The sequence below is a fragment of the Gymnodraco acuticeps genome, unplaced genomic scaffold (genome assembly GCF_902827175.1).
Source record: "Gymnodraco acuticeps unplaced genomic scaffold, fGymAcu1.1, whole genome shotgun sequence".
Classification (NCBI taxonomy): Eukaryota; Metazoa; Chordata; class Actinopteri; order Perciformes; family Bathydraconidae; genus Gymnodraco; species Gymnodraco acuticeps.
In genome coordinates, this window is record NW_022990366.1 from 1 (window position 1) to 27500 (window position 27500).

Sequence of the window (27500 nt, forward strand, 5' to 3'; positions counted from 1 at the left end):
CTCTAACCTGGTGAGAAACACAACTCTACTGTCACTTCATAATCTCTCTAACCTGGTGAGAAACACAACTCTACTGTCACTTCATAATCTCTCTAACCTGGTGAGAAACACAACTCTACTGTCAGTTCATAATCTCTCTAACCTGGTGAGAAACACAACTCTACTGTCACTTCATAATCTCTCTAACCTGGTGAGAAACACAACTCTACTGTCACTTCATAATCTCTCTCTAACCTGGTGAGAAACACAACTCTACTGTCACTTCATAATCTCTCTAACCTGGTGAGAAACACAACTCTACTGTCACTTCATAATCTCTCTAACCTGGTGAGAAACACAACTCTACTGTCACTTTCATAATCTCTCTCTAACCTGGTGAGAAACAAACTCTTCAAAAAAAAAACTGTCACTTTCATAATCTCTCTAACCTGGTGAGAACACAACTCCACTGTCACTTCATAATCTCTCTAACCTGGTGAGAAACACAACTCTACTGTCACTTCATAATCTCTCTCTAACCTGGTGAGAAACACAACTCTACTGTCACTTCATAATCTCTCTAACCTGGTGAGAAACACAACTCTACTGTCACTTCATAATCTCTCTCTAACCTGGTGAGAAACACAACTCTACTGTCAGTTCATAATCTCTCTAACCTGGTGAGAAACACAACTCTACTGTCACTTCATAATCTCTCTAACCTGGTGAGAAACACAACTCTACTGTCACTTCATAATCTCTCTAACCTGGTGAGAAACACAACTCTACTGTCACTTCATAATCTCTCTAACCTGGTGAGAAACACAACTCTACTGTCACTTCATAATCTGCTGAAAAACACGACAGATCTGCTTTCATTTGATGTCACCTGAACAGTCGTGTGTGTGTGTGTGTGTGTGTGAAACTGACCGTTGAGCGGCCCGACCAAGCAAGGAGGCAGGGAATTCAAATATAACCCGGTGTGGGCATTTATTCATCGCTGTGGTTCAGGATACACAGCTTCAATATTGCTGCCCAGGTGAACACAGTCACCAGCTCTCACCCACACTATCAGCCTTCACCAGACAGGAAACACAGAGCCTAAATACACACCCACTAATCAGCAATTAGACACAGGTGAGGGGGGAGGAGACAACACAGGGCACCAGGTGAACATAATCAGGAGTAACAGAAAGAACGGGAGGGGGAACACTTTTCAAAATAAAAGACATGTGCAATATACAAAGCCCGAAGCCGTCAGTCCACAGTGACGAAGCCATCTTCGTCACAGTGTGTGTGTGTGTGTGTGTGTGTGTGTGTGTGTGTGTGTGTGTGTGTGGTTTCACTTCCTGCTTGTGTTTACAAATCCTTCTCACTGTGCCATTAACTATTTCTAAAATTAAGATGAAATGCAAATCACAATCTGTCCATTTGGAGGGTTTTATCTTCATCCCCCAGATGCCCATGCTTTGGGGGAAATGATGGTGCTGCATATTCACAGGAGCGGTTCACATTGTTTTAAGTAAAGAGACCTTTAAACCCTTTGGTGTCAAGCTGTTGAACTTCTCCGCTTGAATTGAATCTGAATGCTAAAACTTGACTGAGATCCATTTGAACATTTCTCTACAAAAACATCTAATAATTGAAGTCTTGTCTTAATAGCCTCAGGGCTGTAACTTTCCTTTGAAGGAATCAAAACAGATTTTATCAGCGCACAGGTGTTTGGATTCTCTATTTCTGTCGTCTCTCGCTGGGAATAAGACAGGAAGTGGTTTAAAGGTGTGTTTTGATATTATTCAGGTTAGTGTGTGCTCCCTTCTCCTTTATTTCTCAAGTCGTTCTTCTTTCATGCGTCCCTGTGGAGCGGGACCAGCCTGTAGGGCTGCACATGAAAGGTGTGATGCTGTGTGTGTGTAGACTGAATGTGTGTGTGTGTGATACACATGCCCACACACACACACACACACACACACACACACACACACACACACACACACACACACAGTTGGCAGGTTTCAGGGTCGCTCTGTCACATGTAGGGCCATTTCCAGTGTGTCCTTAGAGAGAAGTGTGTGTGTGTGAGAATGACCAGTGAACTCAACAGTATACAACTTGTATAAACACACACACACACACACACACACACACACACACACACACACACACACACACACACACACACACACACACACACACACACACACACTCAGTATCTCGTCACACAGTCAGAAAACGTGTCTTGTTTTTGCTCAAATTTTCGAAGTGTAACCTCAGTTGTAGTCCCTTTATGCTACTGTACACAAGGACAACAAACAAACAAACAAACAAACAAACAAACAGGAGGGCATTCCTGTAGTGCATTTCTTGATTTAGTTTCCGAGCAGACTCACGACGGACTCTAAATAGGCGCTGCAGGACCAAAGGGAATCATCTATTGCTTTTCAATGCGTTCTTCCTGGTGCCTACATTTCCCACAATGCATCATGTCACCTAAAGTGTTATTGTTATTGTTTCTGTGCAGACGGACGAGCAGGCGATGCTGGAGGACTGCCAGGTGGCTCTGATGGACTTGGAGAAGGTCACTTTCTACTTCCTGCAGTTTGAGGGCGAGCCGCTGGTGGCCAGTACGTCACCTCATCAGAGGCTTCTAGATTACATCTGACTTTTAATGAGGATATCACTACAAGACAAGATTGAGCTTGAACATCCTCTCATACTCTCCTTTCCTTGTCTCCTCATCTCTTCTTCTCTCTCCTCTTGTCTAATCTTCCCCTTTATTCTCCTCATCTCCTCTGTCCTCCTCCTCTCCTCCTCTCCTCCTCTCCCCTCCTCTCCTCCTCTCCTCTCCTCTCCTCTTCTCCTCCTCTCCTCCTGTCCTCTCCTCTCCTCCTCTCCTCCTCTCCTCCTCCCTTCCTGTAGACATGCCCATGTCCTTCCAGGTTGAAGGATCTCGTCAGGCGTTGAAAGTCTGTTTCCACCTGGAGAGTTTCTACTTCCTGCAGCTTCCCCCCCGCCTGAGGAGTGGAGGAGGAGTGAAGATCTTCCCCGTGCTCTTCACTCAGGGTAAAGACGAGATAACAATAAAGCTTTATTCATACAGCACTTCTCATACAGCACGTGCCGCTCAACGTGCTTTACAAAACATCACATATAAAAATACACAATAAGGATTATTTAAGAACTTTAAAAGGTCCATGCAGCAAAATCTAACATGTGATCAGGTTGAGAGACTCCAGGAGGTCAAAGGTATGATTCTCTCTCAGATGAGACACAAGACGACTGAGTCGATGCAACAATATAAAATATAAACCCCCATAAAACAAAGTGAACATATCGGCAGAAATTAAAAGATAATAGTAATACAAATGCTGTAAATCTAATAAAGGTTAAACGATTAAGAAAAAAATAAGATAAGTTAAAGGTCTCCTATCGTGCAAAATGCACTTTGTGATGTCTTCTCTACATCAACATGTGTCCCCTGTGTGTCACCGGTGCGTCCCCGGTGCGTCCCCGCTGTGTCCCCGCTGTGTCCCCGGTGTGTCCCCTGTGCGTCCCCGCTGTGTCCCCGGTGCGTCCCCTGTGTCCCCCCGCTGTGTCCCCGCTGTGTCCCCGCTGTGTCCCCTGTGTGTCCCCGGTGTGTCGGGGAACTCACGCAGCGTCAGGAAATAAAACCCTCTCTCTTTTCCTTCCTCCTTCCTCTCCCAAATCTCTAAAAACGGGGAACAACGGAGCTGATCCAGATTTGCGTCCGATATGACGTAATATCTGAAATGTGGACCCACGGGCCAATCAGAAACGTTGCTATCAGAAACAATGCCCGACTGTTTTGGACGTAATCTGGTCGGTGTTTACATTAGCATCGCTAACACTCAGAGCTAACCTGTACTGGAGAGCATGTGTGTGAAGAAGCAGGAAGTAGAAAGGAACTCACCTTGTGGTATAACCGGCAAGAGAGAAAGCCTTTGAGCTCCAAACTGTTTCAGAGAGAATCCTTGATAATCCATGATATGGCGTTTCATCACGGCAGCATTTAGTTTAGACGGTAGCTGCCGGGTCCCGCATGAGCTCAGACCCTCCTCTTTAAAGCTTTATGTGAGTAGAGGGACATGAGCTCAGACCCCTCCTCTTTAAAGCTTTATGTGAGTAGAGGGACATGAGCTCAGACCCTCCTCTTTAAAGCTTTATGTGAGTAGAGGGACATGAGCTCAGACCCCTCCTCTTTAAAGCTTTATGTGAGTAGAGGGACATGAGCTCAGACCCCTCCTCTTTAAAGCTTTATGTGAGTAGAGGGACATGAGCTCAGACCCCTCCTCTTTAAAGCTTTATGTGAGTAGAGGGACATGAGCTCAGACCCCTCCTCTTAAAAGCTTTATGTGAGTAGAGGGACATGAGCTCAGACCCCTCCTCTTTAAAGCTTTATGTGAGTAGAGGGACATGAGCTCAGACCCCTCCTCTTTAAAGCTTTATACCCAGATCAGCACTTTAGAAACAGGAAGTGAAATAGAGGGATATGAGGCATGGCTAGAATGATCTGTTTGGTGTTTGGAGCAAAACACTTCAGACGTGTTTTTATATATATTTTTATATATCTGAGACCTGATAGCTGACCTTTAAGATAATTACATAAGAAGTACTTTATTGATGTAGGAAATGTTTGCGTTGCAGCAGCTTAAAAAGACAAGGCTTTGAACATTAGAGAAATTAAAAGACTAGAAATAAATAATCCAAAATGTAAACGTCTCAAATATACATGTGATCTCACAATATAAAGCAGGATATGATATATACATCAATTTAGCACGGAATGGATTATTAAATATTAGATTGAATATAAATGATAAATGTACAGTATATATATATATTGAAGTAATAATGATCTATTTATAATTGTAAATGTTTATTGTATGTAGCCATACATTTATATATATATGTCAATAATGTAGTTTTTGGGGGAAGGGGTGGGATTAAATAAGTGTAACTTCTTCCCACCCCTTCTCAGATGTGTAATTAGATCATTTGTTTATATATCATTTAGAGTCAGTCATATTTTTGTTTATCAATCTGATCCTGCTTAAGTTGGACAGCATCATAATTCTCTTGTTTCATTTCAGTATTCTTAATATTTCTTTGTTTTATTGTTCATTCAAATCAAATCAAAGACAGTGGGAGTTTAAGTCCAGTTATCCAAGACAGGATTATATATGATTCAAAAGCAGTGATTGTTATTGATGTTGTGTTTCAGCTCTGGAGAGCATGGAGGGTTATTACTACAGAGACAACGTGTCTGTGGAGGAGTATCAGGCGCAGATCAACTCCTCGTCTCTGGAGAAGGTCAAGCAGTACTACAAGAGACTGAGGTACACACACACTGACACCAGCATGGTGTCCCATATTTCAAAAATCTGTTGATCTTCACACCATCCCCACCCTCTGGAAAAAATCAATAATAAAACCTGTCCCCAAAAAACCTTGTCCAAAGGTAAACAATGATTTTAGGCCTGTTGCATTGACATCCATTGTCATGAAATGTTTTGAGAGGATCATGGTGCCGCTGCTAAAAATGGAGGTTGATGTACATTTAGACCCTTTTCAGTTTGCCTACAAGCAAGGGCGTGGCACAGACGATGCTCTAAATAGCATCACACACCTGGTCACTAAACACCTGGAAGATCCTAAGGCATATGTACGCCTACTGTTTGTGGATTTCAGCTCGGCTTTTAACACACTGCAGCCTCACATCTTGCTTCAAAAACTGATTAAGATCAATATAAATCCTTTCATCTTGAAATGGTATTTTTCGTTTTTAACCAATCGCACTCAGCAAGTCAGGGTCAACAATGCCCTCTCAGAGCCCCGGACCATCAGTACAGGAGCCCCCCAGGGTTGTGTGAGCTCCCCGGTCCTCTTCACACTGTACACAAACGACTGTACAAGAATCCACCCGGAGAATTATATCATCAAATTCTCTGATGATACAGCTATCCTTGGCTTAATGCACAAGGGCAGCAGTTCATCGGCTTATCACTCTGAAATAGAGAGATTTGTGCAGTGGTGTGATTCTAGCCATCTAGTGCTGAATGTGAAGAAGACTGAGGAGATGGTGTGGGACCCAAAGGCAGTGGGTGACCTTAGCCCGGTGGTTATCCACAATGAACCCATAACTCAGGTCAGCTCCTATAAGTACCTTGGTGTCCATCTAGATAATACACTCAGCTGGAAGGCGCATGTTCAAGGTCTGTGCTCTAGACTTCAACAGCGATTGTACTTTCTGCGTCGACTCCGGGCTTTCGGAGTCGACCAGAAGTTCATGTTACTGTTTTATCATGCAGTGTTGGAGAGCATCATTAGGTATGGTATCACTGCCTGGTACGGTAACTTGACAGTGCAGTCAAAGTCACAGATCGCTCGCCTGGTACAGACGGCTATGAAAATTATGGGGGTTAAAAAACACCCATCTCTCCAAAACATATATGAGCAGTCCATTATCAGACAGGCAAACAAAATAGTGTCTGATCCCACCCACATACTCCACCCAGAATTCCAGCTCCTACCTTCTGGTAGAAGATTCAGGGTTCCCAAGAGCAGGCTGAACCGCTAAGCACTCATTCCTACCAATGTCCGTTAAACTTCTTAACATTGACAGGAAATGAAATGTAGTCGAAGTCAAATGTAATGAAATGTACTTTTTTTAAATGTTGGCCATGAGGGTTGTGCAATAGGTCGCCATTGTCAGTATGTGCGTCTGCGTGTATTGTGTTTGTTCAAACGGTGTATGATTGATGATATGTGTATGTCTCTTAAATGTCCACTATGTTTGTATATTATGTACATGTATGCGGAACTGCTGGACGGAGCCCAGAACGAATTTCCTTACGGGGACAATAAAGTATATCGTATCGTATCGTATCGTACATATCACTCATCATCATCACTCTAGAACCGTCCAATTAGACACTAACGAGCGTTACTGACGACATGCAATCACTGAGAACTCTGCAGGTCGAAACGGGAACTCTCAAAAGGACTTAGTCGATGGTTCATTGCTATATTTGCTTAATTAGAGGTTAGTTTCAGGCTTGTTTCTTCTTTGGATTCAATATCAATGGAGGACCTTCCATCTACTTACAATTACGTTTGCCCTTAAAATTATGACATGAAAATCTGATTTTATCCTTTGGCTGCTGTGGTGAGGTGAGGCTGAACTTACAATGGGGTTTAATGGAGTGATGTTGAAGGTTTTTGTTACTTCATGCTCTCAAGAGGCCTTTTGTTTAATTATTTTTGCTTAATATTTTTTTATCTTTCAAGCTACGAGATGTTTTCCTACGTTTCTCAGGATAAACGATATCTCAGGAATGTAGGGTTTGGGAATTATGGTAGTTTTAAAAAAAATATATGAAGGCAAAATTAAATCTGTCTTCCACTCTAGCTGTGACATCACGCACTCTAAAATCTGAAGAAGGCCTCTTTACCAAGGTCTGAACAATGTTTAATATCTCTAAAAGTACGAATCAAATTTAAAAGTTGTTTTACACGAATAATGTCAGAAAGATGTTTAACGTTTTAAAGTTGGAATGAGGTTTCTGAGTGAAAGTATGAATGAACAGTTAGCAGTTGAAGTCGCATGAAGATTTGTTGAAGTCGGAAGATTTTCTCCATTGACTTCAATGGTTAAAAATGTGATGAATTATGGGATGTATCTCTGGAATTATGAAAGTTATGAATAATAAAAGTAATAGCCGTCGATTCCCGACCGAGCTGAACGTTTTGATGTTTGAACGGAGTTTCTGCGATGTGGAATGCGGGAGGAGAAGAGGGGCGAAATAACCCGGCAGAATAATAAAGAATTTGATTGATTGATTTTGAAGTGAAAAAAACAAGACATTTAAATCAGCTTGGAGTTTTTCCAATATTAGCAGAATATGTTTAACTAAAACAAATATTTGTTAAATCTAGGAATCATTTTTGCCAGATATTTCCATATGCACAAGCACTTTGTATTTTCTTAATTCGGGGTATACGCCTGAAAAGTGACAGACGGACGAAAGAGATATTGATTTGTAATCGGTGGCATTTCTACAGAGCTCTGAATCTCTGTTTCTCATACCTCATTTACACCAACGGTGTTTCAGGGCCGGTTCGGAGCTGGAGCTTGAAAAGCACTGGGTTTTCCTGTTCACACCGCAGCGGAGCAGCCTCTTAGCTCCGGAATCCGGTTCGTTTCAAGCACCAAAAAATTGTCCGGCTAGAGCAAAAGCACCACATAGTCACGCTTACGTCGAGGCGGGGGCAGGGGCGGGATCAACTCCTGAACAACAACAACAAGCCCGCGTTTTATCCAGTTTGTACAACGATGGAGAAACTTAACAAGCAGCAGTGGTCCACTGAAGAGACCAGCTAGCTGCTGGGAATCTGGTCTTCTGAAGAGGTGCAGAGGAAGCTGGAACACAATCGGCCATTGTTGTTGTTGTTGTTGTTGTTGTCAGCTGTGAGGGGTTTCCGCACGGGTTGGCTTTATGAAGCAGGCACGCAAACGATGACGCAATGACGCAGCACCAGTCGGACTCTGGGCGGTGTGAAAAGAGCCGGAGCTAAACCGAAGAACCGGTTCTGAACCTGAAAGGCTCACGGAGCTTGAACCGGAGTTGCGTTGGTGTGAATGAATTATTTAGAAGAAGTTTGAGTGGAGTTAGTTTTTCTTTACAAAGACAGGCAACAAACAACAGCAACCACACAAGAGCTTCGTGTGTCCTTCCTTTGAGGAACCTAGTTTAATACTTTAGTACGGAGGCACATTGATCTGGCATGTTCTCATTTTGCTGCAGCAGTGATGTGATGAGGGTCAGAAAACATTCCTATATTCTGCATTTTCAAAACTACTCGTCTCCAGGTCTTCGTCACAAGCTTTGAGATGCATGTCTAAGAACATATGCTGAGTAAGGAGGAGGCAACATGATGTTCAGAGACGTCTCCTCCAGGACTGTGGGAAGGAAGAGGGGACACTGAGAGGGGAATACGTAGAGCCAGAGGAAGAGGAAGGAGGTGAGGGTCTTTTATCCAAAGACAGATTACTCTCATTTCTCTCTTTCTGACAGGAAGTGCCTCGAGGTACTTTGTGTTTTTCAGGACATGTGTTGCAGGTTATTCTCATTTCCTATTCACACGTTGATGCAGCGGAGTGTGTTTCACTGCAGGCATTCAGCTATCTGTCCTTATTCAAATGCACGTGGCAGTAACGAGGAAATGTTTGAGAGACAGTCGTTACGTTTCTCACGCCGCGATACACATTTAAATGATCTGACAGATGGTGTGTGATGACGGAGGAGGAGAGATCAACACATGGATTTATGATGCATGCTGTTAGTTAAACAGATCATTAGTGTTCCCATCAGCCGTTGGGAATCTCCGCAGTGCAGTCTCTCTTTTGTAATCACAGTACTGCTTTGGAAGCTGGATCCATCCTCTCTGTTTTCAGGGAACAAATGCAGAGATGGAAAAGTACTCCTTCACTCAAGTAGAAGTACAGATACTCGTGTTTAAAAACACTCTGGTGAAAGTAGAAGTACTGACTAAACTTCTTTATCAAGTGAAAGTAAAGGCTTTGAAATGTACTTCAGTAGAAAGTCCCCATAACTAGCAGCTGCTTTAAAGAGTACCTGACCTCCCTTTATATTAATAGAACAATAATGTCATTGTTAGCTAATGAATGTTTCCATGCTGAACAACGGCAACATGACAACGTTTCCATTGGTCCCTCTTCTTTAGACAAGACCAGGAAATGATGGATACACGGATCGTGTTCAAATCAATAGGCACGCAATGACTCTAAAGAATAATGATCACGCATCAAACACACATTCAGACTAAAGGAACCAGCTGTTTGGAAAATGAGAGAAGTAGAAAGTACAGGTATTTGAGTTCAACATGTGAGAAGTAGAAAGTACAAGTATTTGAGTTCAACATGTAAGAAGTAGAAAGTTCAGGTATTTGAGTTCAACATGTAAGAAGTAGAAAGTACAAGTATTTGAGTTCAACATGTAAGAAGTAGAAAGTACAGGTATTTGAGTTCAACATGTAAGAAGTAGAAAGTACAGGTATTTGTGTTCAACATGTAAGAAGTAGAAAGTACAGGTATTTGAGTTCAACATGTAAGAAGTAGAAAGTACAAGTATTTGAGTTCAACATGTAAGAAGTAGAAAGTACAGGTATTTGAGTTCAACATGTAAGAAGTAGAAAGTACAAGTATTTGAGTTCAACATGTAAGAAGTAGAAAGTACAGGTATTTGAGTTCAACATGTAAGAAGTAGAAAGTACAGGTATTTGGGTTCAACATGAGAGAAGTAGAAAGTACAGGTATTTGAGTTCAACATGTAAGAAGTAGAAAGTACAAGTATTTGGGTTCAACATGTAAGAAGTAGAAAGTACAGGTATTTGAGTTCAACATGTAAGAAGTAGAAAGTACAAGTATTTGAGTTCAACATGTAAGAAGTAGAAAGTACAGGTATTTGGGTTCAACATGTAAGAAGTAGAAAGTACAGGTATTTGAGTTCAACATGTAAGAAGTAGAAAGTACAGGTATTTGAGTTCAACATGTAAGAAGTAGAAAGTACAGGTATTTGGGTTCAACATGTAAGAAGTAGAAAGTACAGGTATTTGAGTTCAACATGTGAGAAGTAGAAAGTACAGGTATTTGAGTTCAACATGTAAGAAGTAGAAAGTACAGGTATTTGAGTTCAACATGTAAGAAGTAGAAAGTACAGGTATTTGTGTTCAACATGTAAGAAGTAGAAAGTACAGGTATTTGAGTTCAACATGTAAGAAGTAGAAAGTACAGGTATTTGAGTTCAACATGTAAGAAGTAGAAAGTACAGGTATTTGGGTTCAACATGTAAGAAGTAGAAAGTACAGGTATTTGAGTTCAACATGTGAGAAGTAGAAAGTACAGGTATTTGAGTTCAACATGTAAGAAGTAGAAAGTACAGGTATTTGAGTTCAAACATGTAAGAAGTAGAAAGTACAGGTATTTGAGTTCAACATGTAAGAAGTAGAAGTACAGGATTTGAGTTCAACATGTAAGAAGTAGAAAGTACAGGTATTTGAGTTCAACATGTGAGAAGTAGAAAGTACAGGTATTTGAGTTCAACATGTAAGAAGTAGAAAGTACAGGTATTTGAGTTCAACATGAGAGAAGTAGAAAGTACAGGTATTTGAGTTCAACATGTAAGAAGTAGAAAGTACAGGTATTTGAGTTCAACATGTAAGAAGTAGAAAGTACAGGTATTTGAGTTCAACATGTAAGAAGTAGAAAGTACAGGTATTTGAGTTCAACATGTAAGAAGTAGAAAGTACAGGTATTTGAGTTCAACATGTAAGAAGTAGAAAGTACAGGTATTTGAGTTCAACATGTGAGAAGTAGAAAGTACAGGTATTTGGGTTTCAACATGTAAGAAGTAGAAAGTACAGGTATTTGAGTTCAACATGTGAGAAGTAGAAAGTACAGGTATTTGAGTTCACACATGTAAGAAGTAGAAAGTACAGGTATTTGAGTTCAACATGTAAGAAGTAGAAAGTACAGGTATTTGAGTTCAACATGTAAGAAGTAGAAAGTACAGGTATTTGAGTTCAACATGTGAGAAGTAGAAAGTACAAGGTATATTGGGTTCAACATGTAAGAAGTAGAAAGTACAGGTATTTGAGTTCAACATGTGAGAAGTAGAAAGTACAGGTTATTTGAGTTCAACATGTAAGAAGTAGAAAGTACAGGTATTTGTGTTCAACATGTAAGAAGTAGAAAGTACAGGTATTTGTGTTCAACATGTAAGAAGTAGAAAGTACAGGTATTTGTGTTTCAACATGTAAGAAGTAGAAAGTACAGGTATTTGTGTTCAACATGTGAGAAGTAGAAAGTACAGGTATTTGGGTTCAACATGTAAGAAGTAGAAAGTACAGGTATTTGAGTTCAACATGTAAGAAGTAGAAAGTACAGGTATTTGAGTTTCAACATGTAAGAAGTAGAAAGTACAGGTATTTGGTTCAACATGTGAGAAGTAGAAAGTACAGGTATTTGAGTTCAACATGTAAGAAGTAGAAAGTACAGGTATTTGTGTTCAACATGTGAGAAGTAGAAAGTACAGGTATTTGTGTTCAACATGTAAGAAGTAGAAAGTACAGGTATTTGAGTTCAACATGTAAGAAGTAGAAGTACAGGTATTTGTGTTCAACATGTAAGAAGTAGAAAGTACAGGTATTTGAGTTCAACATCGCTCTAGAAGTAGAAAGTACAGGTATTTGGGTTCAACATTGTCGAGAAGTAGAAAGTACAGGTATTTGAGTTCAACATGTAAGAAGTAGAAAGTACAGGTATTTGTGTTTCAACATGTCGAGAAGTAGAAAGTACAGGTATTTGTGTTCAACATGTAAGAAGTAGAAAGTACAGGTATTTGAGTTCAACATGTAAGAAGTAGAAAGTACAGGTATTTGTGTTCAACATGTGAGAAGTAGAAAGTACAGGTATTTGTAACGTGTAAGAAGTCAAAGTAAAAAGTCAGAAAAATAAGTAGTGGAGTACTGATACCAGAAACATGTACTTAAGTACAGTAACGAAGTATTTGTACTCCACTACTTCCCACCTCTGAATATTAGCTGGTTAAACCTACAGTATGTAATTTAAGTATAACTATAAGAGAAATGAGCTGAGCTAGAGTCCAGCGAAAACACTTTTATTGCTTTTAATTTAGAGACGTTTAGTGGCAAACTAATGCATCGAGTTAACGAGGACTGACTCAGGAGCTTCATTTGTTTCAAACACAGATATGCACACGTGTATCGGACACACACCTCTTCACTTGTATATAGACTCTTATTTGGATTTACTTGCACATCTCAAAACATTCTCCTGCACTATTATATCTGTTTTATTGTCCTACGTTTTGAATGGCCTTACCCACACTTTAGCTAATGTGCACATGATGATAAAGCCTTGAATTGAATTGACAGACAGCGGTGTAAATCACACTCTCACTCAACAATAGATGTGTAACATCCCTTCAACATGAATCAGCACAACAACAACAACACAAATCTGAGCTCCACAGAAACCATGTGACTGATGGTTGTCCTCCTCTCGGGCGGTTATGATTAATAACACAAAAGCTGCTGCAGCAAAACGTCCTCCATGAAACGTGCGTTAGTGTTAGAAGCAGTGAGGAAATATGACTCGTTCTCTATGAGAATGAAAACATGTATCATCTGATGTTTCCTAGCTTTGAGAGGCTCTTTTCTGTGATGAAGGAAGAGAGGCACAGATCCACTCATCGCCTCTCTGATTGGTTCATTGAGCAGCTGGAACGATGACACGTCTGCTCTCAGTGAGGCTTCATATCAACACTTCTCTTCTTCTTCATTGCTTTGTAAAGAGATGCATCTGTGATCTACACCCAGGGCCGGCCCCGACCATTTTGCTGCAAGATTTTAGCTAGCGCCCCCCCAAATGCAGACACTCACCGTGACTCGCGCATGCATGCACGTGCACGGTGTGGCATGACCACCAAAACAGAAAGATATGGACACAAGATGTGTGCAAATGTATTTAGTATCCTATCCATTTGAACATGATTTAAGTGGGGGGGACCTAACGTCCTCTAGGGGGGTCCGGAGGCAAGCTCCCCCGGGAAGATTTCTTTTTTTTAAATATTGAAGTTAAAAGCATCAATCTGTTGCACTTTGAGAGCAACAGTAAGAGATCTATGGATACACCTCAGCATCCAGATGAATCAGAACTGGAAGCAGATTTACTTTTTCTTTATGGATATTTTACAAATCACTCCCCTTTTAAACTGTATTGTTGATTATTAATAACAACTTTTTTTTACTGTCATACAGTATTTTATACTATAAGAGAATAGATGGAAATCTATTCTCTTATTTTTTTACAACTATAATGATCATATAAAGGTGTGCCTTTACCTCACTGAGCTGAGGTAATCAGAGCCTCTCCGTCTTTCAGGAGAGAGCTCTCTAAAGCCCCCCCCCCCCCCCCCGCGGCCGCTTACACAGTAAATTCCAATGTTAATAAAAGCTGTGTACGTTTTTTGGGAGTTTGATTTATTTTAAATGAACACAAATACAAAATTAAAACCTATAATTGCCACTAAAACCATTATTTTAAAAAAAGAACTATTTCACATAAACCTCTGTTTTTTACTGGGGCAGTTCAACTTGATTTTGGGGGGGGGGGGTGCGCCATAGTTTATGGGCGCTGTACGCAATATAGGCGTTGTTCTTTTAGTATAAGATAATAACATGTACTTTGTTGATCCAAAATCGGGTAATTGTGTTGCTAAGAAAAAAAGAAAAAAAAAACTTTTAATTTCTAACTTTTTTTTTTTTTTTTTTTTCCGGCGCCCCCCCATAGGTTGATGCGCCCTTAGCATTCGCCTACACTGCCTATGCCAAGGGCCGGCCCTGTCTACACCCTCTGTATGTTTTCCTCATCTGCAGATATTGAGACTTTTAAAGGACGAGACAAGGTGCTTTTATTCAGTCTGAAACAGATACCATTACAACCTTTTAGATACAAGTTTGAATTACAATAACCTTTCCTTTGTGAAGTGTTTCTTATCTCCTCGCGTCTCAACTCTCCCTGATCTCTCTTTCACTCATTTGAATATTCATGTTTTGGTTAGAAAATGCAGCCGTTTGTTGTTAAAAAAGACGCTCACACACGGAAACGCCTCCACTGGACTACACCCTGTATACAAGGCTCTGTATGTGCAGAGGTGGGAAGTAGTGGAGTACAAATACTTCGGTACTGTACTTAAGTACATGTTTCTGGTATCAGTACTTTACTCCACTACTTATTTTTCTGACCACTTTTTACTTTGACTTCTTACATTTTGAACACAAATACCCAAGCCCGCCTTAACCTCCCATCAGGCCCTGGGGCTCGTTACAGAACTCATCTGTCCTTCCCCCTCATCCTGGCCTACAGGTTTAAAATAACCTGTAAGCTTCGGCATGTTTTGTAATAGCTGCTTGTCTCGAAACTCCTTTTCCCTCAACAATTTCCTTTTCCGAGCGCCACTCTCAAACTTTTTCTTCTCCGACATTTTCTCCTAAACAACCTTCATCCGTCACTCAATCACTCGCAATTTGAATAAGTCACATGTGAAACATATTCTCATTCTGATTGGCTGTTAAGTGGTGCCCACTGACTGTTACGGAGTCATCTCTGGAATCCATCGATCTCATTGATTAGCGGAGCAAATGATCAAAATAGTACGGAGGGAAGATATTTTCGTTTGGATTACTGGTCTGGTGGAAGCTCGTGTGTGTGTGTGTGTGTGTGTGTGTGTGTGTGTGTGTGTGTGTGTGTGTGTGTGTGTGTGTGTGTGGTGTGTGTGTGTGTGTGTGTGTGTGTGTGTGTGGTGTGTGTGTGTGTGTGTGTGTGTGTGTGTGTGTGTGTGTGTGTGTGTGTGTGTGTGTGTGTGTGTGTGTGTGTGTACCTTTGCATTTGTGTGTATTGTGATAACACCGGCTGTTGTTCTGCCTGCTGTGACGTCAAGTTACTCCGTTCTCCGCTTGTAATTATGCCGAAGCTTCAAAGCTGTATTTATCATCTGAATTTGCCGAAACAAGTTTAATATTCTGAAAGACTTTGTTTATTTGAAACCAGATAAAAACAAACTGTAACGGACCCTGCCGTGTTATCTATGATTACTATACGCCTACATTCATAATTTCAGCGGAGTGCGAGGGAGAGCTGTCTTCTTCCCTTTACAAGCTTCAAAAATGTATTTATAGTGTGATTTTGGAAATAAAAGTTTCATATTCAATTTATTTTGTTTTTTGTATTAGCTCATAATAGGCCCCCGATCTCCGTAGGCCCCTGGGCTTCAGCCCAGGTCAGCCCGTGCATTAAGGCGGCCCTGCTAATACCTGTACTTTCTACTTCGTTGAACTCAAATACCTGTACTTTCTACTTCTCACATGTTGAACTCAAATACCTGTACTTTCTACTTCTACATGTTGAACTCAAATACCTGTACTTTCTACTTCTTACATGTTGAACTCAAATACCTGTACTTTCTACTTCTTACATGTTGAACTCAAATACCTGTACTTTCTACTTCTTACATGTTGAACTCAAATACCTGTACTTTCTACTTCTTACATGTTGAACTCAAATACCTGTACTTTCTACTTCTTACATGTTGAACTCAAATACCTGTACTTTCTACTTCTTACATGTTGAACATCAAATACCTGTACTTTCTACTTCTTACATGTTGAAACCAAATACCTGTACTTTCTACTTCTTACATGTTAACCCAAATACCTGTACTTTCTACTTCTTACATGTTAAACTCAAATACCTGTACTTTCTACTTCTTACATGTTGAACTCAAATACCTGAACTTTCTACTTCTTACATGTTGAACTCCAAATACCTGTACTTTCTACTCTTACATGTTGAACTCAAATACCTGTACTTTCTACTTCTTACATGTTGAACTCAAATACCTGTACTTTCTACTTCTCACATGTTGAACTCAAATACCTGTACTTTCTACTTCTTACATGTTAAACTCAAATACCTGTACTTTCTACTTCTTACATGTTGAACCCAAATACCTGTACTTTCTACTTCTTACATGTTAAACTCAAATACCTGTACTTTCTACTTCTTACATGTTGAACCAAAACCTGTACTTTCTACTTCTTACATGTTAAACTCAAATACCTGTACTTTCTACTTCTTACATGTTGAACTCAAATACCTGTACTTTCTACTTCTTACATGTTGAACTCAAATACCTGTACTTTCTACTTCTTACATGTTGAACACAAATACCTGTACTTTCTACTTCTTACATGTTGAACTCAATACCTGTACTTTCTACTTCTTACATGTTGAACTCAAATACCTGTACTTTCTACTTCTTACATGTTGAACACAAATACCTGTACTTTCTACTTCTCACATGTTTAAACTCAAATACCTGTACTTTCTACTTCTTACATGTTGAACTCAAATACCTGTACTTTCTACTTCTTACATGTTGAACCCAAATACCTGTACTTTCTACTTCTTACATGTTGAACACAAATACCTGTACTTTCTACTTCTTACATGTTGACTCAAATACCTGTACTTTCTACTTCTCACATGTTGAACCCAAATACCTGTACTTTCTACTTCTCACATGTTGAACCCAAATACCTGTACTTTCTACTTCTTACATGTTGAACTCAAATACCTGTACTTTCTACTTCTTACATGTTGAACCCAAATACCTGTACTTTCTACTTCTTACATGTTGAACTCAAATACTTGTACTTTCTACTTCTCACATGTTGAACTCAAATACCTGTACTTTCTACTTCTTACATGTTGAACTCAAATACCTGTACTTTCTACTTCTTACATGTTGAACGTCATACCTGTACTTTCTTACTTCTTACATGTTGAACTCAAATACCTGTACTTTCTACTTCTTACATGTTGAACTCAAATACCTGTACTTTCTACTTCTTACATGTTGAACTCAAATACCTGTACTTTCTACTTCTTACATGTTGAACTCAAATACCTGTACTTTCTACTTCTTTCATGTTGAACTCAAATACCTGTACTTTCTACTTCTCTCATGTTGAACTCAAATACTTGTACTTTCTACTTCTCTTATTTTCCAAACAGCTGGTTCCTTTAGTCTGAATGTGTGTTTGATGCGTGATCATTATTCTTTAGAGTCATTGCGTGCCTATTGATTTGAACACGATCCGTGTATCCATAATTTCCTGGTCTTCTCTAAAGAAGAGGGACCAATGGAAACGTTGTCATGTTGCCGTTGTTCAGCATGGAAACATTCATTAGCTAACAATGACATTATTGTTCTATTAATATAAAGGGAGGTCAGGTACTCTTTAAAGCAGCTGCTAGTTATGGGGACTTTTTACTGAAGTACATTTCAAAGCCTCTTTACTTTGACTTGAGTAAAGAAGTTTAGTCAGTACTTCTACTTTCACCAGAGTATTTTAAACACGAGTATCTGTACTTCTACTTGAGTAAAGGATGTGTGTACTTCTACTTGAGGAAAGGATGTGTGTACTTCTACCTCAGGAAAGGATGTGTGTACTTCTACTTGAGGAAAGGATGTGTCTACTTCTACTTGAGGAAAGGATGTGTGTACTTCTACTTGAGGAAAGGATGTGTGTACTTCTACTTGAGGAAAGGATGTGTGTACCTCTACTTGAGGAAAGGATGTGTGTACCTCTACTTGAGGAAAGGATGTGTGTACTGTTGACATCTCTGTTGTCCAGCATGAGCACCTTTGTATTGATGTACCCGTGCATGTGAAGGTCTTTCCTGCCGTAGTAACTCATGTCCGACATACAGCTGGTGATAAATCAGGACGTGTAAATAGGAAGTGAGGAAGTGACCTCCAGAAGCAGTTCTCCATCAAACCCCGAGGACGCTGCAGGGGATTCTGGGAGATTTAATAACGCAGAGTGTCACTCAGTGAGTGATTTACAGGGACCAGCATGCACCTCTGCAGCCTCACGCACGCTGTCATAAATATATAATCCAGCCTGGACACGTGTGAGGCGTCTCAAGGATTCAAGGCTTTTACTGTCCTTTGTAGTGTAGTGTCCTTTGTACACAGTGTAGTTTTGTCAATGAAAATCTTAGGCTCCTCCAGCAGTGCAACACAATGACAGATACAACCGTTCAAATGCAAGTAAATACAATAGAATAGAAATAGAAATAGTACAAGGAGACTCTACAAGTCATTTGAATCCCTTGACTCCTGCTTCCCTACCCTAAACTTCCTTTCCTTAGTCCCTTGACTCCTGCTTCCTTTCCCTCCTCTTAACTCCCTTTCCTTACTCCCGAGACACCCTTTCCTTAATCCCTTGACTCCTGCTTCCTTTCACTCCTAAACTCCATTTCCTTCCTCCTTTGACTCCCTTTCCTTACTCCCTTGACTCCTGCTTCCTTTCCCTCCTGAACTCCCTTTCCTTTCTCCCGAGACAACCTTTCCTTAATCCCTTGACTCCTGCTTCCTTTCACTCCTGAACTCCCTTTCCTTACTCCCGAGACACCCTTTCCTTAATCCCTTGACTCCTGCTTCCTTTCACTCCTGAACTCCCTTTCAATTCAAGATTCAAGGCTTTTATTGTCTTACGGGGATATATAGTTACACATAACTTAGTTTTTGTATTTCTTTGTATAATTGTCTATTTATTTGTATACCCTAAAAGTATAAAATAGGGATGACCTCAAAAGGAGGACAAATGAGCGGCTCAAGGCTGCGCCGGCAGACGGGCACAGACATTGAAAACCGGACAGTCCGACCTAAAGCTGGACGGATGGCCTCCCTTTGTGTTCGGCAGCTGCAGTGAGAGTCTGAGGTCACAGCCTCCCACAGAGCAGCGCAGTGAAACAGATTGTGTCAAATGATACGTATCAATCCATTTCTCCTTAAAAGCCATGCAGTTACATTATAGATTAGCTGTACCTGAACATAATATATTGTGTTTATTATAATGCTTTCTCAGGTTCACAACTCACCTTTTGGCATCCTCAAACTGTATCCTACAATTGTATTTGTTGTTTTTTTATTTCCGCCGCATCTGGTGGATTATATTTGATGCTTTGAGCATTCTCTCCTGTCTGAAACACTCAGTCGGGGTGTTCCTTCGTGCTGTTTGGATGCAGGATAATGTGGAAAAAAACCTCTTCTTCTGTGGTGTTTGGAGCTGTAAACGGCCTCCAGCGTCCTTTTGTCATGACGAGGCAGAAACAACGAGAATGAAGTGTCCTCATCGGCCGACAGCATAAAACCAGATCAGAACAGAGCAGGAAACCTCTGGCCTGCAGCCAACTGCTCCATTAGTGTGTGTGTGTGTGTGTGTGTGTGTGTGTGTGTGTGTGTGGTGTGTGGTGTGTGTGTGTGTGTGTGTGTGTGTGTGTGTGTGTGTGTGGTGTGGTGTGTGTGTGGTGTGTGTGTGTGTGTGTGTGTGTGTGTGTGTGTGTGTGTGTGTGTGTGTGTGTGTGTGTGTGTGTGTGTGTGTGTGTGTGTGTGTGTGTGTGTGTGTGTGTGTGTGTGTGTGTGTGTGTGTGTGTGTGTGTGTGTTAAAAGCATCTACACATAGGTTTTCCTTATACCCTCCCCTCTTCACTACCGTTGTTGTGGTTGTGAGACCTCCCCAGTGGATGCTGAGTTACACTTTATGCGTTTTAATATTGGATAAGGAAGAGCTAAGCCTGTGTAAAAGCCTGCGGGCGCTAAAGCAGGGCAGCTGGAGTTCAGAGGCTTAAAGCGAGTAATAACACACACCCAGCGGAGGAAGACCTTAATATATATATATATATATATAAATATATAGAGAGTGTGTGTGTGTTCCCAGCCTCACTTTGCACAGTGTGTGTGGGCTTCATATTCACTTCTCTTGCATTATATAAGGTTTAAATGGAGATAATCTGCAGATATTGAGACTTTTAAAGGACGAGAAAAGGAGCTTTTATTCAGTCTGAAACAGATAAACAAATGCTCCTCTTAGAGCAGGGATGGTCCACTAGACTCCTAGTTACGTCGCGAGCTGCGTACATGATTTCAAATACCGCAAAATAATCTGTGACGCATTTGTGTGTATTGTTTCCCGGGGAAACCCTCACAAGAAACACCGGCTGTTGTTACGCCTGCTGTGACGTTAAGTTGCCGCTTGTAATTATGCCTTTAGCTTCAAAGTTGTTTTTATCTTCTGAATTTGGCGAAACAAGTTTAATATTCTTAAAACCAAGACTTTGTTTATTTGAAATCAGATGAAAACAAACTGTCACGGACCCTGCCGTGTTATCTATGATTACTACGCTTTTCATTCATAATGTCAGAGGGAGGGGGGGGGGGGTTAGGGTTAGGGAGGGAGGGGGGGCGCTGAGGAACAGCAGAGTGCGGGCGTGTGGACCCTCCCCTCAGTGTGGAATAAGGGGAATGCAGAGACGGGCTAAAAGTGTTTTAGGTTCAAGTTAGTGACTAATGTCTGGGTTAGAGTTCATGACTCCATGTGTATGTCATCTAATGGTTCATCTCAATACTCACACATTGTCCGTGCTTTCCAATAGTTTAAAATAGTTGTATTCCACTGTTTAATAACCTGTTCAATGCAAACATGCCACTTGTAAAAATGAAATAACATTTCTGTGAACTGATATCTGTTCAGTGGCTTAGTAGAGGACGTTCCCTTTGATTGTAAAATGTCAATGAAGATGTCAGACTTAGTATATTTGTTAATAATTACATCCAACACATGGAATTGTTGTGTGTGTGTTCCAAGTGAATCTGCGGCCCCCTGGTGGCCAGTACATCAATGATGTGGCCCCCACCACCATCAAAGTTGCCCATCCCTGTCTTAGACAGATACAATTACAAACCTTTAAGATGCCTGAACATCAGCAGGAGAGGACTCTTTAAAGTAGAGACACTACATACTGATATACACCTGAACATCAGCAGGAGAGGACTCTTTAAAGTAGAGACACTACATACTGATATACACCTGAACATCAGCAGGAGAGGACTCTTTAAAGTAGAGATACTACATACTGATATACACCTGAACATCAGCAGGAGAGGACTCTTTAAAGTAGAGACACTACATACTGATATACACCTGAACATCAGCAGGAGAGGACTCTTTAAAGTAGAGACACTACATACTGATATACACCTGAACATCAGCAGGAGAGGACTCTTTAAAGTAGAGACACTACATACTGATATACACCTGAACATCAGCAGGAGAGGACTCTTTAAAGTAGAGACACTACATACTGATATACACCTGAACATCAGCAGGAGAGGACTCTTTAAAGTAGAGACACTACATACTGATATACACCTGAACATCAGCAGGAGAGGACTCTTTAAAGTAGAGACACTACATACTGATATACACCTGAACATCAGCAGGAGAGGACTCTTTAAAGTAGAGACACTACATACTGATATACACCTGAACATCAGCAGGAGAGAACTCTTTAAAGTAGAGACACTACATACTGATATACACCTGAACATCAGCAGGAGAGGACTCTTTAAAGTAGAGACACTACATACTGATATACACCTGAACATCAGCAGGAGAGGACTCTTTAAAGTAGAGACACTACATACTGATATACACCTCAACATCAGCAGGAGAGGACTCTTTAAAGTAGAGACACTACATACTGATATACACCTGAACATCAGCAGGAGAGGACTCTTTAAAGTAGAGACACTACATACTGATATACACCTGAACATCAGCAGGAGAGGACTCTTTAAAGTAGAGACTCTACATACTGATATACACCTGAACATCAGCAGGAGAGGACTCTTTAAAGTAGAGACACTACATACTGATATGCACCTGAACATCAGCAGGAGAGGACTCTTTAAAGTAGAGACACTACATACTGATATACACCTGAACATCAGCAGGAGAGAACTCTTTAAAGTAGAGACACTACATACTGATATACACCTGAACATCAGCAGGAGAGGACTCTTTAAAGTAGAGACACTACATACTGATATACACCTGAACATCAGCAGAAGAGGACTCTTTAAAGTGGAGACACTACATACTGATATACACCTGAACATCAGCAGGAGAGGACTCTTTAAAGTAGAGACACTACATACTGATATACACCTGAACATCAGCAGGAGAGGACTCTTTAAAGTAGAGACACTACATACTGATATACACCTGAACATCAGCAGGAGAGGACTCTTTAAAGTAGAGACTCTACATACTGATATACACCTGAACATCAGCAGGAGAGGACTCTTTAAAGTAGAGACACTACATACTGATATGCACCTGAACATCAGCAGGAGAGGACTCTTTAAAGTAGAGACACTACATACTGATATGCACCTGAACATCAGCAGGAGAGGACTCTTTAAAGTAGAGACACTACCTACTGATATACACCTGAACATCAGCAGGAGAGGACTCTTTAAAGTAGAGACACTACATACTGATATACACCTGAACATCAGCAGGAGAGGACTCTTTAAAGTAGAGACTCTACATACTGATATACACCTGAACATCAGCAGGAGAGGACTCTTTAAAGTAGATACACTACATACTGATATACACCTGAACATCATCAGGAGAGGACTCTTTAAAGTAGAGACACTACCTACTGATATACACCTGAACATCAGCAGGAGAGGACTCTTTAAAGTAGAGACACTACATACTGATATACACCTGAACATCAGCAGGAGAGGACTCTTTAAAGTAGAGACACTACATACTGATATACACCTGAACATCAGCAGGAGAGGACTCTTTAAAGTAGAGACACTACATACTGATATACACCTGAACATCAGCAGGAGAGGACTCTTTAAAGTAGAGACACTACATACTGATATACACCTGAACATCAGCAGGAGAGGACTCTTTAAAGTAGAGACACTACATACTGATATACACCTGAACATCAGCAGGAGAGGACTCTTTAAAGTAGAGACACTACATACTGATATACACCTGAACATCAGCAGGAGAGAACTCTTTAAAGTAGAGACACTACATACTGATATACACCTGAACATCAGCAGGAGAGGACTCTTTAAAGTAGAGACACTACATACTGATATACACCTGAACATCAGCAGGAGAGGACTCTTTAAAGTAGAGACACTACATACTGATATACACCTGAACATCAGCAGGAGAGGACTCTTTAAAGTAGAGACACTACATACTGATATACACCTGAACATCAGCAGGAGAGGACTCTTTAAAGTAGAGACACTACATACTGATATACACCTGAACATCAGCAGGAGAGGACTCTTTAAAGTAGAGACTCTACATACTGATATACACCTGAACATCAGCAGGAGAGGACTCTTTAAGTAGAGACACTACATACTGATATGCACCTGAACATCAGCAGGAGAGGACTCTTTAAAGTAGAGACACTACATACTGATATACACCTGAACATCAGCAGGAGAGAACTCTTTAAAGTAGAGACACTACATACTGATATACACCTGAACATCAGCAGGAGAGGACTCTTTAAAGTAGAGACACTACATACTGATATACACCTGAACATCAGCAGGAGAGGACTCTTTAAAGTAGAGACACTACATACTGATATACACCTGAACATCAGCAGGAGAGGACTCTTTAAAGTAGAGACACTACATACTGATATACACCTGAACATCAGCAGGAGAGGACTCTTTAAAGTAGAGACACTACATACTGATATACACCTGAACATCAGCAGGAGAGGACTCTTTAAAGTAGAGACTCTACATACTGATATACACCTGAACATCAGCAGGAGAGGACTCTTTAAAGTAGAGACACTACATACTGATATGCACCTGAACATCAGCAGGAGAGGACTCTTTAAAGTAGAGACACTACATACTGATATGCACCTGAACATCAGCAGGAGAGGACTCTTTAAAGTAGAGACACTACCTACTGATATACACCTGAACATCAGCAGGAGAGGACTCTTTAAAGTAGAGACACTACATACTGATATGCACCTGAACATCAGCAGGAGAGGACTCTTTAAAGTAGAGACTCTACATACTGATATACACCTGAACATCAGCAGGAGAGGACTCTTTAAAGTAGATACACTACATACTGATATACACCTGAACATCATCAGGAGAGGACTCTTTAAAGTAGAGACACTACCTACTGATATACACCTGAACATCAGCAGGAGAGGACTCTTTAAAGTAGAGACACTACATACTGATATACACCTGAACATCAGCAGGAGAGGACTCTTTAAAGTAGAGACACTACATACTGATATACACCTGAACATCAGCAGGAGAGGACTCTTTAAAGTAGAGACACTACATACTGATATACACCTGAACATCAGCAGGAGAGGACTCTTTAAAGTAGAGACACTACATACTGATATACACCAGAACATCAGCAGGAGAGGACTCTTTAAAGTAGAGACACTACACACTGATATACACCTGAACATCAGCAGGAGAGGACTCTTTAAAGTAGAGACACTACATACTGATATACACCTGAACATCAGCAGGAGAGGACTCTTTAAAGTAGAGACACTACATACTGATATACACCTGAACATCAGCAGGAGAGGACTCTTTAAAGTAGAGACACTACATACTGATATACACCTGAACATCAGCAGGAGAGGACTCTTTAAAGTAGAGACACTACATACTGATATACACCTGAACATCAGCAGGAGAGGACTCTTTAAAGTAGAGACACTACATACTGATATACACCTGAACATCAGCAGGAGAGGACTCTTTAAAGTAGAGACACTACATACAGATATACACCTGAACATCAGCAGGAGAGGACTCTTTAAAGTAGAGACACTACATACTGATATACACCTGAACATCAGCAGGAGAGGACTCTTTAAAGTAGAGACACTACATACTGATATACACCTGAACATCAGCAGGAGAGGACTCTTTAAAGTAGAGACACTACATACTGATATACACCTGAACATCAGCAGGAGAGGACTCTTTAAAGTAGAGACACTACATACTGATATACACCTGAACATCAGCAGGAGAGGACTCTTTAAAGTAGAGACACTACATACTGATATACACCTGAACATCAGCAGGAGAGGACTCTTTAAAGTAGAGACACTACATACTGATATACACCTGAACATCAGCAGGAGAGGACTCTTTAAAGTAGAGACACTACATACTGATATACACCTGAACATCAGCAGGAGAGGACTCTTTAAAGTAGAGACACTACATACTGATATACACCTGAACATCAGCAGTAAATCCAGTATTTCGAGCTTCCTGTTTTGCCTTCAGTGCTTTTTACGAGATGCCGTTTAAGTCGTTTATACTGTGAGCAGCTTTTAAATGACACGGCCATCTTGAAACAATTACACGGGCTGTTAGCTCTGAACCCTCCGCTAACTCAGCTCCTAGTGATTTAATAAAGCATGCCAAAAGGTTAAAGGGTAATTTGCTCACAGGGAGATGAAGCACCTGGAAAACTTCAACAAGAGAGAAATGTGCACCTGAACATCTGAGATTGATGAGATCACACACTTGCTTAGCCTTAACGACGGCAGGAACTGGACTTAAAGGGACACTTTAACCCATACAATAATTACTTATCAATTACTCACCCCATGATACTTTGAAATATTGCAGGGCACTTTTGCATGGTTCAAAAAATGCAGAAATACGCTCAGGAATGTAAGGAAATCAGGGCCTCTGTCTTGTGCATCCTCGATGAGTCCAACATGTATTTCAAATGTAGATTATCTTTGATATTGCTTTTTTTTTAAACGCAACAGTCCATTTGTTAGCATGCAAGAAACAACCTGTTTTCTTCCAGAATACAAAGTTATCTGTGGAAGTCATTGATATATAAATGATTATTTTGGGGGTGACTCTCCCTTTAAGTGCCTGTTCATACGTACTGTTTCCTGCAGCGCTGCATTATCAAGTATATAGTTCATTGTTTGGCGAGCATGCTTCTCCATGGCTTTGAATTCCTTGTTTATAATCAGTCTCTTGAATCAGGGAGAAACAGCTCGGAGAGATGATTCCTCTTCGAGCTGATTTCAGAAAGCAGGTCTCCTCTCTGCTGGAGAAGAAGTGATTTCATTACAGGGGGTTAATCATGGTGTTTCTATTTATAACTGCTGGATTACTCACTGATGCTGACTGCTGAGTGTGCACTTCATTGGGACTCATAAAGTGCTGCCCCCTGTGGAGAGAGAGGGAATGGCTCCCTCTGCTCTGCATGAATGAATGAGTTGGAGTGACGCCCAGACACAGAGATGCTGAGCGTGTGATTCTGCTGAGCTGGACCCCGTTACTCAGCTGATGGATGCTGAGTGCTTCACGCTTCACACACACAGATGTGTTTTTACTCACATGTTGTGTGTGTGTGTCCTCAGGGCTTTCTACCTGGACCAGTCCAATCTGACGCCAAGCTCCACTCCTAAAGCTGCTCTCATCGATAAGGTGAGAGAAACTCATGATGATTTCAGGACAAGACACAAAAACACGATCTTTAATATGATATAAAACAGAGAAAAGGCAAAAACCCAATCTTTTTTTCCCGCATTAAAAACAACTCCAAAAAAAATCCAATTTTAGAACTATTCATTGTTTTGAGACAAACAAGCTGTTGACTTTGGGTTTGAGTCTCATACAAGTTGTTAACTTTGGGTTTGAGTCTCATACAAGCTGTTAACTTTGGGTTTGAGTCTCATACAAGCTGTTAACTTTGGGTTTGAGTCTCATACAAGTTGTTAACTTTGGGTTTGAGTCTCATGCAAGTCGTTAACTTTGGGTTTGAGTCTCATACAAGCTGTTAACTTTGGGTTTGAGTCTCATACAAGTCGTTAACTTTGGGTTTGAGTCTCATACAAGCTGTTAACTTTGGGTTTGAGTCTCATACAAGTTGTTAACTTTGGGTTTGAGTCT

General features: G+C 40.6%; 1 protein-coding gene across 1 annotated transcript in view; it reads left to right on the plus strand.

The window, feature by feature from the left end:
* The first annotated feature begins 2505 nt into the window (after positions 1 to 2505).
* Positions 2506 to 27500, plus strand: part of LOC117551384 (phosphatidylinositol 3,4,5-trisphosphate-dependent Rac exchanger 2 protein-like) — a 46101-nt gene continuing 21106 nt past the window's right edge. Inside the window, exons 1-4 of the mRNA XM_034224250.1 lie at positions 2506 to 2603; positions 2899 to 3042; positions 5222 to 5336; positions 26969 to 27035. Coding sequence (XP_034080141.1) covers positions 2516 to 2603; positions 2899 to 3042; positions 5222 to 5336; positions 26969 to 27035 — 414 coding nt within the window. The 5' untranslated portion in view covers positions 2506 to 2515. The remainder of the gene's footprint in view (positions 2604 to 2898; positions 3043 to 5221; positions 5337 to 26968; positions 27036 to 27500) is intronic.